Source organism: Myotis lucifugus, unplaced genomic scaffold (assembly GCF_000147115.1).
Source record: "Myotis lucifugus unplaced genomic scaffold, Myoluc2.0 scaffold_100, whole genome shotgun sequence".
NCBI classification, from domain to species: Eukaryota; Metazoa; Chordata; class Mammalia; order Chiroptera; family Vespertilionidae; genus Myotis; species Myotis lucifugus.
This window is the reverse complement of record NW_005871148.1, coordinates 2,806,197-2,819,873: the sequence shown is the minus strand read 5'-3', so window position 1 is coordinate 2,819,873 and position 13,677 is coordinate 2,806,197. Positions and strand designations below refer to the sequence as shown.

The 13,677-nt window shown below is 35.3% G+C and overlaps 1 protein-coding gene across 1 annotated transcript in view; it reads left to right on the top strand.

Moving 5' to 3' along the window:
* Nucleotides 1–13,677, top strand: part of CEP112 (centrosomal protein 112) — a 281,747-nt gene that overhangs the window by 22,867 nt on the left and 245,203 nt on the right. The window contains exons 5-6 of the mRNA XM_014458887.2: nucleotides 8,920–9,010; nucleotides 10,776–10,853. Of these exons, the coding sequence (XP_014314373.1) occupies nucleotides 8,920–9,010; nucleotides 10,776–10,853 (169 nt within the window). The remainder of the gene's footprint in view (nucleotides 1–8,919; nucleotides 9,011–10,775; nucleotides 10,854–13,677) is intronic.

The window sequence follows — 13,677 nt, the reverse complement described above, 5'->3', positions numbered from 1 at the left end:
TCACTACAGGTTTCAGAGCAGCTGTCCCTAACAAGTCTTTTCAAAAAAAGAAAAATCATTTATTTTATATTAATTTAAAAAATGATCATCTTCATCATTTTTTTGGACAGAACACTTTTTGGAATTTGATATTTTTAACACAATGGACACTGTTATTTAGACATTTAACCTTGGGCTCTAGAAATAGGATATTATTTCTTAGGATATCAATAAAACATAACTTTCACACACTTATAAAGACACTTAGCTACTCATTAATTTTTAACATTAAACATCATTAAATTAAATGCTAATTAAACATCATTCTTAGATATTTACCAAGGCAAGGTCAAGTGGTAACAAATTGTAACTGAGAGGGAATAGGCTTGAAAATAATGGTCTTACATTTCTTTTAGGCTTTCTTTTCCCCCCAGTGAGTTGGACTTCTGACAAAATTAGTCATTTTTTCTTTTAAAAATATTTTAATGAGTGGGGTTTTGTAATAGTATTTTTTTATTTCACAAGCAAGTTTCTTTTTGTGAGTTTATAATATGGGACAGTTTTAATTGTCCTTTTAATAAACAAAAAAGGATGACAGCTCATAAATATATTGTAACATTTAATTTTAAGGGAGTTAAGGTACTTTCTGAGTGTTATACTGTTAAGCCAGAGTTATATTAATAAGTGTTGATTTAAATGTGTGACTTTTAAAGGTGTTTTTATTTTTTAAATCAAATGTGTTATTTTAAAGGAGGAAATGGGAACACTATGAAGTCTTAAAATGTTTATGAATCTCTGGTCAACTTTTAGTTTTGTGAAGCTTCTTATTTTTTTGAAATTTAGTGTTTTTTTTTAATAAAGTTACCTTTGAAAAATTAAAATAAATATGTGTGGGTCATTAGAAGTAACTTTCATTTTCTTATTTTCAGTATTATTTGATACTTTCCTGCATTATTACTTGTTACTATTTATTTTTATTTTTCATTCATACTTAGCAATGCCATAGAAGACTGTTCTGAAGATGGCATAGAACAGTATTACCTGCTGCTCAGGTGAATGCAAAGTCATGTATCTAAAGTTCTCATTTTAATGTTCTGGTCATTTTTGGCGCAGTAGTTGTATTACTCTTAAAGTGTTTTACACCTGTGAAAAGCACACCTGAAACATGTGTATGAAAATGCACAGGTACAGTTTAAAGAACAATTATAAACATCCCTTTCCTTTTAAGCCAAGAAATAGCACATTACAATACTCCAGGAGACCTTCTGTGTCCTTTCCCTACTGCCTCCACTTCCCTTCTCCCGAGAGCGCCACTTTTCTGTATTTTGTGATTATCATTTTTTTAACTTTATATAAGTGGAATCATGCCCTGTATATTATTTTGACACTTGCTTCTTTCTCTCGTATACTTCGATTCATCCGAGCTAATAAATGTAGCTGTAATTCATTCTTTGTTTTGTGGAAAACTTAAAATCGATGTATAATGCGTATATCAAGACACACAAATCTTAAGTGTAAAGCTTGAAAATATAGGAGAAATGCTTTATGACAACACGTTTGGCAATGATTAATTGGCTGTGACACCAAAAGCGCAGACAACAAAAGAGAAAATAGATAACCTGGACTACACCAAAATTTAAAACGTTTGTTTATTGAAGGACACAATCAGCAGAATGAAAAGGCAACCCATGGAATGGGGTGAAATATTTGCAAATCATATATCTGAAAAAGGGTTGATATCTAGAATATGTAAAGAATCCTACAACTCGGTAAGGAAACTAACAACCCAGTTGAAAAAATGGACAAAGGACTTGAATAGACATTTCTCCAAAGAAGATATTCAAACAGCAAATAGACATATGAAAAGATGCTAAATAAACATCACTAATCATTCTGGAAATGCAAATCAAAACCATGATGAGATACCACCTACTAGGATGGCAACTATTTAAAAAACAAATAAATATTGGCAAGGATGTGGAGAAATTGGAACCCTTGTGCATTGTTAGTGGGAATGTAAAAATGGTATGGCTGCTGTGGAAAATAGTATGGTAGTTCCTCAAAAAAATAAAAAAAAAATTATATTATGATCAATCAATCCCACTTCTGGGTACTTATCCAAAAGAATTGAGAACAGAGACTTAAATAGATATGTGTACAACTGTGTTCATAACATCATATTCACAATAGACCAAAGACAGAATCATCCCAAATGGCCATCAATGGATGAATGGATAAACAATATGTGGTATTTACATACAATGGACTATTTTTGAGCCTTAAAAAGGGAGGAAATTCTGACATGTTACAGTATGGATGAGCCTTGAACATATTATGCTAAGGGAAATGAGCCAGTCACAAAAAGACATACTGTATTACTGCACTTATATGAGGTTCCTAGAATAGTCAAATTCATAGGAAGTAGAATGGTGGTTGCCAGGGGCTGGGGACAGCGGGAGTGGGGACTTAATTGTTAAAAGGTTACAGAGTTTCAGTTTGGTGAGATGAAAAAGTTCTGGAGATGGATGGTGATGAGGTTGCACAACAGTGTGAATGTAGTTACAGTCACTGAACTGTATATTAAAAATGGTTAAGGTGGTACATTTTATGTTAGGTGTATATTGCCACAACTAAAGATAAATAAGGGAAAAAACACACAAATTAGCAGTATCAGGAATGAATGAAAGAAGCTCCACACAGATCCTGCAGGCATTAATATTATAAGAAAATATTATAAATGACTATACCAGTGGAAACTTTGATGAAATAGACATATTTCTTGAAAGACACAAAAATCACTACTGACTCAAGAAAAAATTAGAAATGTAAGTGGCCCTATCTCTACCAAAGAAATTTAATTTGTAATTAACCACCTTCTCACAAATAACTTTCCAAACTCCAGTGGCTTTCTTGATGAATTGTATCAGGATTTTATAGAAGAAAATTATATCATTCTGCATGGGGTTTTTTTGTACAATAAAGAAAGAAAGACAAAATGCTTCCCAACTCATTTGGTTAAGTCAGTATTTTTTTGTTTCTGAAAGAAGACAAAGACATTACAAGAAGATTAAACTGTGTACCAATATTTCCTCATGTACATATATTTAAAAATTTGTAATTAGCATACTGTATCCAGAAAACATAAAAAGCATATTATATCATGAATAGATGGACTTATTCCAGTAGTAAGAGGTTGGTTGGCACTTGAAAATCTATTTCATTATATAAATAAGAAAGAAAAATCACATGATTATCTCAATAGATGCAGAGAAAACATTTAACAAAATGCAACATCCGTCTATGATAGAAACTCTCAGAAAATTAGGAATAGAAAGGAACTTCCTCCGCCTGATTTAAACCCAAAGCGGTTATAAAAAAAGAAAAGAGGTCTTAGCAGTCCCGATTTGTAGAGTTAAAGCTGCAGTAATAAAGACAGCAGTGTTGGTGAAGGGATAGAGAGATCCATGAAATAGAATGGAAATTCTAGAAATAGGTGTCCGCATATGTATATGGTTAATTGACTTTTCACAAAGATGGCGACGGAATGAAGTGAAGGAAGGAAGGCCTTTTCATCAAATTATGTTTGAACAACTGGATACCCACATGGGGAAAATGAAGTGGGTTATAGACCTAAATGAAAATGCTAAGAACTATAGGACTTCTAGAAGGAAACAGAAAAATTTTCGTGGCCATGGCAAAGAGTTCTACAATAGGATATTAAAAAATGAAGAAAAAACTATTAACTGGACTATGGAAATTAAAAGACACCATTTGGAAAATTACCTGGCAAGGCACAGATGGGAGAAAATATTCTGAATACATACATCTGACAAAGCACTTGGGTCCAGAATATGTGAAGAACTCACAACTCAAGAAAAGGTAGATAACTCAGTGTGTGAAAGATTTTACAGACACATCACAAAAGAAAATATATAAATGGCTAATACACACAAATGAAAAGGTGATCGACATTCTTTATTAGGAAAATGCAAATTATAAATATGTGATACCTTACACACCCGTTAAAATGGCTAAAAATATAAAGACTGAGAAGACCAATAGGATTACGATATGATGAATTGGAAGTCTATTCTGTTGACAGGAATAGAAAATAGCATGTCCACTTTGCAAATTTCTTTTAAAGTTTAAGGTAATTTACCATATGATCCACAATTCTATTCCTAGGTGTTTAGTCAAGAGAAATGAAAATGCATGTCCACATAAATATTTGAGCCTGAATATTCATAGAAGATTTATTTATAATAGCCCCAATATGGAGACTATCTAAATGTCCATCAGCATATGAGTAAAAAAGCAAGTGATGGTTCATTCACGTACTGGAATACTACAGCAATAAAATGAAATAAACTTCTGATATGTGTAACAACATGGCTGAATCTCAGAAACATTTTCCTCGGTTACATAAGCCAGACAAAAGTGTACATAGTTTTGATTCCATGTATTTGAGATTCCACAAAATACGGTTGCCTGGGTTTGCAGAAGGGAGTAGATTGATTCCAAAGGAGCTCAAGAGAACTTTGGGGTGTGATAGAATCTGTCTCTTTAGTGATGGTTATACCGTATATACATTTGTCAAAACTCATCAAATTCTACATTTTAAATGGGTAAGATTTTATTGTAAATAAATGATATCTCAATAAACTTAATAAAAATAATATCCAGTGAGGTGTAGCTAAGGCTTCTTTGGTGTGGCTTTTTCCAATCTAAACATCTGTGAACTAAAGGAGTAAGTTACTCTGCCCCACCCCCCCGCCCCCCGCCCCATCCACTCACATAGGCAACACAGTGGTGAGAGAGGAACTGGACCTTCACTTAGAAAACTGAAAGTGCAACACATAGACAATGACAGCTCTACAGCATTCTGAAATCTAGCCAGACATCCTATCTGTTGCCTGTTTCTTTTTTTAAAAATTATTTGGTTTCTTTAACAATATACTCTTATTGATTTCAGAGAGGAAGGGAGAGGGAGAGAGAGAGAAACACCAATGATGAGAAAACCATTGATCAGCTGCCTCCTGCATGCTCCCTACTGGGGATTGAGCCCACAACCAAGGCATGTGCCCTGACTGGGAATCTAACCATGACCTCCTGGTTTGTAGGTCGATGCTCAACCACTGAGCCATGCCAGCTGTGTCTTGATTAGGGCTTAGTGCTTCTTCCTGGGTTCTTCATGGCCTGGGCTTTTCCCTCTGAATTACCTTTCCTTTACCATAAGAAGTGATTTGTTTTAAGCCTAGTAGTTTTCTTAGCCTGCTTCCCATTTGTAGAATTTGGGGACTCAGAAGCCTCTTTTCATTCTGAATGTTCTGTCCCTTTCACATGAAGCCAGTCTGACCCCTTGTTTTTGGGGCTGCGTTTATGTTATTTGCCTTTCTGGGGCATGTAGCTTCTTATAAGTCATAATTTTCAAATGACCACCCGCACTGGCCTTTAGCTTCCTCTCAGAGCAAGGAACTCCATCCCTGCCTCTGGTTTCCTGGTGAGTTTGACTTTATTCCTCTACTTTGAGGAACTTTGACTCCCTCCTACTTCTCTGCAGTCACACTTCCTGCTGCCTCTGGTTGTTTCTGGAACCAGGGCCTGGCAGACCTTCAGTTTCCATCCTTCTCACGGCATTGCATTTTTGTTCTTGCTCACAGTGGTGTCATGGGTTATTCTTTTAGGCTCTTATCGGGTGCAGTCTTAACTGCCACTGTCACTACTGTATCTTTAACTCTTATTCTCCAAATTTCTGTCTTATTTGCTCCTTCTGGAATTCATGTTATTTCGACATTGGAGATTTTGAATGTATCTTCCTTATCTCTTGCATTTGCTTTTATTATTATTATATTCATCCCTTTATTTTCTCCTTTGTGTTCTTAGGATACTTTTTGAACTAGTTTAATTTGCTGATTTGATTTTATGCTATATTTAGTCAGCTGTTCTTCCATTATGGTTTTACAATTTGATAATCATGTTTTTCATTTGTAAGCACATTTTTATGATCACAGATTGTTCATTTCCTTTCTACAGCTGAAATGTTCACTTGAATCACAGTCAGAGCACAGATTAAAAATACATTTTATAAGTTTCTCCCTTTAAAAATACATTTTCTTTTGTAGGAGGACATGTGATTGCTCTTTCTTTAGGCTTTTAAATCTTATATGTGTCATTGGTTATCTCTTTCTCTTTATAGGGACCAAGTCTCTGTTCCTCTAGTATTTGGAACAACAGAGGTGCTGAGCGAATGTTTCTGAATTCCTGTTGAAATATTTTAGCATTAGGGAAAAGTGAAAGGAAAAAATGGCTATTTCCTATACCCAGTTTGCTATTACGAGGAGTGAAAAGGCATTTGATGTCAGGGCTTCTTATAATGTGCTGGAGCTTTTCTGGCTGTGTTAGTTTGGGCGCCCTCAGGTTAATCAAGCCATAGTCCCTCTTTTCTAGTTGGCCAAGTACCATAATCATGAGCTCGCTGTAATCACGCCCCCTGTACTAATTGTAGGCTGTCTTTATGAGCACCATGGCTTGCTAGTCTGTTACCCTTCAGAAGAAGGTTTATAGGGTTGAGCTTTGCCTTCTATCCTCTGTCTCACTGTTCACCTTGACCTCCAGTCCCATCTCTGTGATTCTGAGCTACCTTTGTAACTACTTATAGTTTCAGTTAATTGTGTTACCAGCTTGAATCAGTCTCGGTGGCCAGAAATGAAATATCTAGGCCTAATGTCCTAAGTTTCTTGTGCCAGCCAGATTTTCGTGCTGATACTGACCTTCCTCTTTTCCTTGGTTCAGCTGCCTTCACCTGGAGCTGGCTCAGAAGCCTCTGCTCCACTTGGCCTGCGTTGGCACGTGTTCTGGGGCAATAGAATGCATTTGGTTTTGGACATGTTGAAATGGAGGTGGGGCTATTTAACTTGTATTTGTAATGGGGTTGGAGGCAGAGAGAGCAATTGGGATGGATATGTGGATTTGGTAATCCAAGCTTCTTACTGTTTAAAAAACTAATAGCATATTGAATTGTCCAGGGAAAGCATGTAAAAGAGAAGTAGATAAGACTAGGCACAGACACCTGGGATTTTAGCTGGTATGGGATGTAGAGGAAGCTAGTGAAGGTTTCTTTGAAGATTTCCCAAGGAGAGAACCAGGGAAGAATGGTTCTGTGGAGCCAATGAACATGGCAGCTTTAAAACACTGTCCCTCATTCCTTGGTGAGATTAACTAGGGAGGATAAGGACGTTAATGCCTCATTTGCTTGAGCAACTAGGAGATCGTTGATGACTTTACATACAGCACTTTCAGGGTGAGTGGAAGGCAAATTGCTGATGGAAGAGTATATGGCAGGTTAGGGCATGGGCCCAATAACTTTGAAAATTTATTGTGATGAGAAAGAGGAAGATTGGTACAGAGAATGCTACGAGTGAGGTAAAAGGCTGTGTTGTTTTATGTATGCACCCTGTGTAATAAACCAATAAATGTTTCAGTTCTTCTTTTTATTAATATTTTCTATGAGAAGAATTACTTTTAATATTTAAGCATTTTTCAATTTTTAAGTATAGCTCCTTTTTATGACTGTTTAATCTATTCTTAAAGAAGAACAGGCCACTGCTTAGTTTAATATATCAGGCTGCCTCTTCCCACACTGAGTATTAAATGCTTCTATCAGCTCTAGCACATTGGCTGATGAGATTATTTTCAAAATATTTATCTACTTTTTTTCATTTATTTTTAACTATTTGGCTATGTGGGATATTGAGTAGGGGTATACAAAATGGATAGCTCTTTTGAAAATAGCTTTCCCAGACATTTTAAATTATTTTGTAACTAGTCTAAGGAATGTTATTCTATTATAGTTACTACCATAAAACACATTCAGTGTAGTCTTGTCATTTTGAGTTACTATTTTATCTTTTTGGAATACTTAGTACAGCTCACTGTTTGTGAAGGAAATCCTGACATGGCTTGTGGTTGAAAGTTAGTGACTTTAATTCATTATATAATGGTTAGTTTCCATTTCACAAATATTGAAGCAGCTGTTCAGAGAACAGATATTTGTAGTCATGGAACTTTCATTGAAGCAATGTGAGTAAAAGTGTACAGTAGAATATTGAGTAGAATACCAGGCTAGGGTAGAATATTGAGAATGGTATTTTTATATTGTGTTTTTTTGTTCAAGTTTTTTTCCTACACATGTTGTACTTATCATATTTTACCTGAATTAACATGGTGCACTTAAATTTAATTTTTATTATTATTGATTTTTAGAGATGGAGGGAGGGAGGGAGGGAGAGAAAGAGTGAGGGGGGGGGGAGGAGAGAAAGATCGATTGGCTGCCTCCACACGAAACCCTGGCATGTGCCCTGATTAGGAATTGAACCAGTAACCTTTTGGTGCACAGGATGATGCCCACCCAACTGAGCCACATTGGCCAGGGCGACATGGTGCATTTTTAAATTGAAGACTTTGATTTATCTGTGGTTTCTGACAAGGTTCCAAATTAATTCAGACTTTCAGCTACATAAAAGTTTGGTTATTTTATATATTTTTAGGTTTCATCTTGATATGGAACATAAATTCCACAAAACTTGCTAACCTTTTAAAATAATTATCTAAGAATGCTTTATTTTTTTCTCTTCCTACATTTAGGGTAAGGTGAATGGAGGAGAACATTTTAAATGCATGTAGTTATTATATTCCTACTTAAAGATCGCATTTGTTTGTAAACAAGTATGTGGCTTTTAGGTGACATCTTATTTATAGTTTAAATGAAATAAAATGTGAGAAATATAAGTTATTTAGATTTTTTTTCTTTGCTACTGAAACATCACTGTTAATCTAAATAATCATCTCATCCCAAGAAAACTTGGTAAGCTTAGATTTGAAAATTCCCATGTCCTCCGAATACCCCCAATTCTGATTGTTACTGTGTTGGTCTGTCCATAGGGAACAGTACACTGCGAAACTCCAAAGGACATCACATTCTAGGAGTCCAACCTACAGAGAAGACGGGCAACATGTTACCCAAAAGAGTTGTGTAAGATCAGATTCTACTTCTGTTCGTTTGTTGTTTTAACTCCACAAACTTTTAGTTTCATATTATCAAAGTTCCAATGATGACTTAGAAACAGCAAAACTTACTGAAAGTTTTGGTGACCATCCTGATGTCAAAGAAATGGTGTATTTGGAACATTCCACACTGTTCCTCCTGCTTTCTCAGTAATTCTAAGGCATCATGTTAATCAGTCTATTGTTTTTCTTGTGTATCAAAGAATAGCTTTGGAAAGCTATTCGTTTTTTAGATATATTTTTACTTTTTTATTCAGTGTATGTATAAAAATAATGAAACAGTTGTCATAAACTTAAGAAATTGGGATTAACTTGTAGTGAAATAGGAGACACTGCCTTTCTGATGAAGTGAACTGTTTATATCTTGACCTATGAATTCCTCTCTTGCATCTAATTGCAATAGATGCAATCAATTGCATAAATAACATAGATTTAGTTTGAACAAGGTACCAATGAGCATTGCAGGTAGCTGTGTGAAGGGAAGGACTTTGCCTGCCTACTAGGGTCTTTGTGTAACGCTGGCTTGTCTTGGGTTGCAAGACTTTTAGTTCCAAGAATATCCCGAGTGATGCCTGACTGTTTTAGCACATATTGCTCTGAATATAACTCCTTGCATTTTCTCCAGTGGTAATTTGGACCTTTCAAAAATATTTTAATATAAAGGGGAGCACATTTTAAAGATTTGTGGGTTTATTATCAAGCATTATATTTACTCAAAATAAAGCAGGTACATTTTCTTAAGACATTCTTATTCATAAAAATAAAACGGGGACCAATGATAGAAGCAATAGTAAATTTTAATATAATATATAACAAACAACTTTTTGTTTTCATCACTTCAGATGACTTAAATGACCATAGGTAAATAGGTTTATTTGTATTAATGAGGGTTTCTGAAAGCATGAAAATACTGTATCAACAAATTTAATTTCAAAATAAATTTTTTTGACTGTATTATAGAATATACACTGTTATTTTACACAGATGAACCTTTCTAAGTTTTTAGCACTTTCGGATCATTGTTCATTTTTGGCATTGATCTTAGGCTGTCCTCAGTTAATTATAATTTCAATCTGGTTTGATAAATATGTAATTTAATAAATTACATGGGAGGTGAAAAAAAGCACGGAATTCTACTTTTTTGAAAAAGTAAAGAATCACCGTAATTGTGTTTTTGTGATGTGAATTCAAAGCCTATTTCTCTTTATATTCAGGGTATGAATGAGAATTAATTTAAGAACAAAGAGCTTCTTGGACATCAGCACAAACTTTCCTGTTAACTAATTTTAACGAGAGTAAATAATTCATCTTTTCAAGTGTCTCCCCATCCCCCTTTAAAGCTACTGTGGTATACCACAATTAAAACTTTCTGTAAAAGAACTTAAAGAGAAGAGTCTGGATTAATTTTTAAAATATTCTTTTGATGGTTTTTTTGAAATCTAGTTACTGTGTGAATATATTGTGAAGGCATCTCATAGCCCTAAGCAGATGTAATAAACAGTCATTACTCAGAACTGAAAACCAGCTCAATTGTAACATAACCCTTTCCTCTGAGGCAATGTAGCACCACCAGAAAAGCTCACAGTTCTCACTGCTCCGAATGGCACGTTTTGTCCGTCTTCCTCCGCCCTTTGCCCTGCTCTCCCTCCCTTGTTTACCTTCTTCCTTTTCTCTTTTATTTCTTCCCTCCTTCCCTCTTTCCTTCATCCCTTCTTTTCTCTTTTGTATTTCAGGAAGTTCATTTGAAAAAATCTGCTGTTTCTTTGGATGACAGCGACATTGAAGCTCGCCTTAATAGTTGGAATCTTGGGGTAAAACAAGTATTTGTTTTATGTATGTATATTCATGTGGCAGAACCATAGTATTTGAAAAAACATCTGAACTAATTTAATTCTATTCAGTGACTAGTATTGGATGTTAGATGTCAAGTACCGTGTTAACACTGAGAAGGACTGTGAGCGCAGGAAAGAGAAGTAACATTCCAAACAAGCATCACATAGTCTGCCCCTGACCAGCTGCCTTTTTTGTTGGGGAAATGAGATATACACATAAATAGTAAAATAATAATTTAAGATAGTAAATGATAAAATACCAAAATGAGTTAGATAGAAGAATATTGAGGTGGAGGGGAGGGAAGGGAGGTGTTGGAGAAGCAAGGGTATTTGAGTTGAAAAAAAAATGTCAAGGAGACTTCATTGGATGAGCCGCCATCATGAACAGCAGTTTTCAGATCCAAAGGCTGGGAGCATGAATGTACTTGGATGGGTGGGGAGGACAGAGCATGAAGAACGAGTGCTGTGTAAGTGATCTGTCATGACTAGATCCTAGGGTGTATGTGGGGATTGGGGAGCAACGTTAGCAGCTGGACTGCATGGGAGGTCTGAATGCTAAATTGAGAAGTTTAGCATTTATGTTTAAGGCAATAGTAAGCCCGGGAGGTTTATTTTATTTTTAAAATATATTTTTATTGATTTCAGAGGGGAAGAGAGAGAGAGAAAGAGATAGAAACATAATGATAAGAGAGAATCATCAATCGGCTGCCTCCTGCTGGGATTGAGCCCGCAGTCTGAGCATGTGCCCTGACAGGGAATTGAACCCTGACCTCCTGGTTTATTGGTCAGTGCTCAACCACTGAGCCACACTGGCAGGAGGTTTATTTCTACCCCACCCCCTTACATTCCATTTTACATATATGCTGTTAAAATGCTTTGAGGAAATAAAAAGAAGTTTAAACCAATTTTTTCCATGCTTGGTTACTATAAAAATAATTTGTAATTTGAACATTTGAAAAGTACAGAAAATGAGAGGAATAAACTGTTTTAAAATCATAACACTGAGAGATGTAACATTTTGTTTTATGTATATATCCTTTATTCTTTGTGTTTATAAAATTAAAATTTAAACAAAATTGCGGTTATATTTAAATACTATTTTATTATGTGCTATTTTAAATTTGGTTTAAGTTTATAATAGTTCTGTAAACATGAATCTTAATGGTAGCACTAATTTTTCTTTTGGATGGATATTCCAAAACTTATTTAAGCACTCAGTTATTTTTGGACATTCAGGTTGCTCCCCGTTTCTTGCTAATATAAGTAATACTGCACTAAAATTACTTACAAGAGTCATTTTATACATATTCAGTTGCCTTCTTAGGTCCAGAAGGGGTATACCAATTTATTTTCCAACCAGCAGTGTATAGGATTGTCTATTTCTCTCACTTCTTACTGACATTAGGGATTATTATTTTTAAAAAACCCAAACCCTTCTTTCTAATGATGGGCTTAATGTGCTTTAGGAAAATCAACTAGGTGGCATTATCAAGGTTATGGTGGATGTGAGTAGAAATGGAGAGAGGGAACCAATCATCTTGTAGGTGTTCGCAATGAACTCTACATTAGTGTGACTTCAGTGGAGATGGAAAGTGCAGGAAGGAAGCCCGTTTCACAGAAAATACAGGATGCTTAGTGACTGGTAGGCTGCACAGAAGGGCACCCAAAGGTTTCAGGAAATGGGAATGTTGGCTCTTCATCAATTAGTTGATTGTCCAATGAGAGAATCCAGTTTAGGGGTTTAAAAGCTTGTTTTAGACTCATGGAGTTGGAAAAGATGGTACGATTAATTGGGGAGTTCAAAGTTTGGAGCTTCATGAGACTCAGGGCGGGAGTCTTCTGTCTTAGTCCCGGAGGCTGAACAGACCTAGTCTTTAAAGCGAGGAGGCTGGGTGGGAGCACAAGTGAGGATGCTTGGCTCAGGCAGTGGCCATGATTGGAGGGCAGGGAAGGGGATAAGAATTTAAGCTACATGAATCTCAGTGATTTTGGAGTACATTAATGACAGAGAAGGGAGAAGCAGAATCGATCACGAGGGGGATAGTCAAAAGAAAAACATTTTCATGTTGGAGGATGTTGGAGAAGTGGTCTAAGTTACCAGCATGGGAGAAGAGCACAGGAAATCCCTCTGAAAGACAAATTCTTTTTGCCAGAAGGCAAAATCAAAGTGAAAAACAAAATTCCGAGCCTTTTAAACTTGCCTTTGCCCTCAGCTATTTGAAACTTCTGATGTACATTTCTTAGCACATGGAAGACTTTTCACGATTACTTACTAGTAACTGTTCGGAGGATTAAAATTTTCAATGTATAATAAAATGAAAAGAAAGCATCTAAAATATTTTGAGGTAATGCCTTAAAACTAGGCCTGCCTGGGGTTTTGTTTCACATTTTTATTGTTCAAAGAATGCACTAACAGTATAAAATATGAAAGTCTTGTATTTTTATATATTTATAACATACATGCATTAATCAGGCTGAGCTATGTATCTCTTGATCACAGTAGAATAATTCAAGTGTCCAGTGTATTAAAGGCTTAGATTTTGCTTTGGTTTTAGTTTGTATGAGAATGTGCCACGGAATGTTTTTTCCTTTCTTCTTTTGAATGATCAGTTAATAGCTGGTTAATTTTTGTGCTCTATACAAAGGTAAGTTTTTTATATATCTAGTGTGACTGCCAATACCTTCATTTTGATGCATTAGAAGTTCTGGAATTTGAATTTTCCTGTTTATGTTAAAAATACCATTATTCTTTCTTTTTCCAGGAGTGTGTTAATATTTTTTTCTAGGAATACGTATTTCAAGT